Genomic DNA, 2,679 nt, shown 5'->3' with positions numbered 1-2,679 from the left:
TTTGTATACATTTTTTTATTAAATTTGTCATGGTCTCACATTTTCAAAATCTCTGTGTAGAAGGGGCACTTACTTACAAATGTAAGTATTATTAATGTTACATTTTAGAATGATGATGCTAAGTTCACTGGCTAAGTTCTTCTGCACATAAACGAAGTTCACTCCCAGTCTGAACACCTGACATCAGAGTACACACTCTCCTGTGGTGACTCTCTCTTCTTTCTTCCTCTTTTATTTTTCCTCTCTGAAAAATTCAATGCAGCATAATTCAACGTATCTCCATCTTGATCCTAAGGAGGAACATATTTTAGAAACACAGTAACACCATGATTATTACACATAAATACTTCTCAGTTACAAGTTTTTCATATTACATTTTCAAACCATTAAAGGTTATGTTCACAGAAATACTAAAAGTTTCTATGAGACAGTAGGCCACATATTGGCTGGAAAATACTTAATAATAATTACTGGCTCGTTATTAATCACATAGAGTTGTTTTCAAGGGTTATCATGAGCTATGTAGTAGAGTCATTGATGAATTTCACCCTCAAATTGGAATTGATCCATTTCACAATGTAAATATACCTGTTCTCCCCTTAATCCATCATGTCTTCCTCCCCGACAGGCATCTACTGCTTCAATAGAAAACAAACAATAAATCAAACAAAGCGTTGCTGTCTGATGAAAACCTCTTATCTCCAAAACAGAAACTTGTCAGGAAATGGGAAAAATGGAAGTGTAAAAAAATTTACATTGGCAAAAATGGAGTAACAAGGTTTTCATCAGACAGGGACGAAAGACAAGATTCAACTCCATAGCAATTAAAAACTGCTGTAACTCCAGGGTAGCAAAAGTTATCTTGCATATTTTCGTAATTGTATTGCTTACCTTTGCAATTGTCGCAGACTTGCTCTTTACTTCTGGTGCAGGCAAGGAAGATGATCCCAATCCCACACAACACCAACGCCACTGCCAAACCAACAACAACCGCTACCATAGCCTTTTCTGAAACAAAGATAAATATGAATGTCATGAAGTATCTATCATCATTTTTATCCAAGAAAAATGTATTGGCTTAGATTAATGTATTGGCACTATAAATGAATGATTAGGCCTACAGACGTAAGGCCTACAGATGTAAGATCTTAATTTGATCACTCTTATGTTAATAAGAATTTTACTGCACAGCAGGAAATGTGAACTTGTAGTGCTTTGAGTTTTCTGAAGGATTCTAAAGTTTGTAATTTCCACTTTGAAATTTCAGACTTAATTTGACCTAACAAAAAATGTATCAACCCCTACAAAAAAGTCCATTAATTATATCCAAAGTTCATGTTGCTGCAGGATTATTTTCCTGTTTTAGAAAACTGGCTCAAATTAAGATCCTACATCTGTACACTTTAATTCAACTGATTCTACCTGACTCATTGCATTTCGTGTCAGTGGCCATGTCCAATTTTATTCCATTGCCCAACAGGATCTCACCACATGTGGCCACAGCACAGTAGTAAGTCCCAGCATCAGAGGGGCCGAGGTTGTTCTTAGAGAGGCTGTAGACACAGCTCTGTGTAGGAGAGGGTGTCTCAGGGCTCTTCTCACACTCATCACTCCTGTTCCCAGAGGTGTAAATGACTCCTGGATGGGATTCTCCTGATCCGGCTCTGAACCAGTACACACTGTGTTCTCCTGTACAGGTCTCAGAGAGTACTGTACACTGCAGAGTCACAGAGTCTCCTGGGTGGAATGGGTCAGACATTGGCCGCTCTACAACAGTCTTGTAATCAGACCTCTGGTGATTCTTACCTAAATGGTACATTTATAGTTTCATATAAATCAGTCTGAAACAGAACTTTCCAAAATGCAGATGAATGTTAAAACCACACAGACACATAGAAAACATATGAAGACGTAAGAACCCTGAACAAAAAATAAAGGGCATTAACATCTTGACATTACCTTTTAATACTAAAAAAGTCCCATTGATCAAGTTCACTTCATAGTCTGTCCTACTTGCACAATAGTAAATAGCTTCATCCGTTGGTTCCATCTTTGGGATTGTAAGACGATATATCCCGTCAGCTTCAGCCCTCTCCACATTGAGATGTGAATTGTTAAATTCCTTGTACAGTTCAGGCCTGGGCTGAAATTTCTGCATCCTTGCAACAACTTGAGGGATTTCCCCCGTTATTTGCTTAAACCAGAACATGTTTCCCTGATTGTATACTTGATTTGAGAAAACACAGTAGAGAGTCACTGGGTCACCAATTTGAACACCCTGAACTTGAATATGCCGCTGAACATTGTTGCATTTTGTCACACCTGAAATTGCAAAACAGATAGAAAAGTTTAGATTAATCAGAAGAACTTGGACTGAATGACTGACGAAAGCTCAACAGTATTAGAAACCCCATAAAGACAATTTCCCCCTCCAATTCTTACGTTGTGAACTGAACAGAATCACATTACGGTTAAACAAGTCAAGGTAGGAATTGCAAAACTTACATATTGTACTAAATAATACCACAACAACCCAGATTCTGATCATCGTGGTGTGTAGCTCCAACTTCAGTTTAGTCCTCTGACCGGATAAACACTTGAAATAAGTATGTACCAATATGCAGGTCTGAAGTCAAAGACCAACCTGATAGGCTGGTGTAAAAAACACAATACTTCCTG

The 2,679-nt window shown here is 37.8% G+C and overlaps 1 protein-coding gene across 3 annotated transcripts; it reads right to left on the bottom strand.

The window, feature by feature from the left end:
* LOC106604496 (uncharacterized) lies at positions 1-2,679 on the bottom strand. Of its 3 annotated transcripts, none has more exons than XM_045719408.1 (6): positions 2,506-2,679; positions 1,960-2,322; positions 1,423-1,806; positions 892-1,008; positions 589-638; positions 1-290 (listed from the first exon to the last, which is right to left on the bottom strand). In XM_045719408.1, exons 1-6 carry the CDS (start codon positions 2,546-2,548, stop codon positions 159-161), a joined length of 1,089 nt encoding a protein of 362 aa, XP_045575364.1. In that variant the 5' UTR covers positions 2,549-2,679; the 3' UTR covers positions 1-158. The 3 variants fall into 3 exon arrangements, with proteins under 3 accessions (XP_045575364.1, XP_045575365.1, XP_045575366.1); XM_045719409.1 differs by having other exon boundaries at positions 589-635; XM_045719410.1 differs by having other exon boundaries at positions 1,489-1,806.

The sequence above is a fragment of the Salmo salar genome, chromosome ssa05, assembly GCF_905237065.1.
Source record: "Salmo salar chromosome ssa05, Ssal_v3.1, whole genome shotgun sequence".
Lineage (NCBI taxonomy): Eukaryota > Metazoa > Chordata > Actinopteri > Salmoniformes > Salmonidae > Salmo > Salmo salar.
This window is presented reverse-complemented; position numbering and strand designations above follow the sequence as displayed.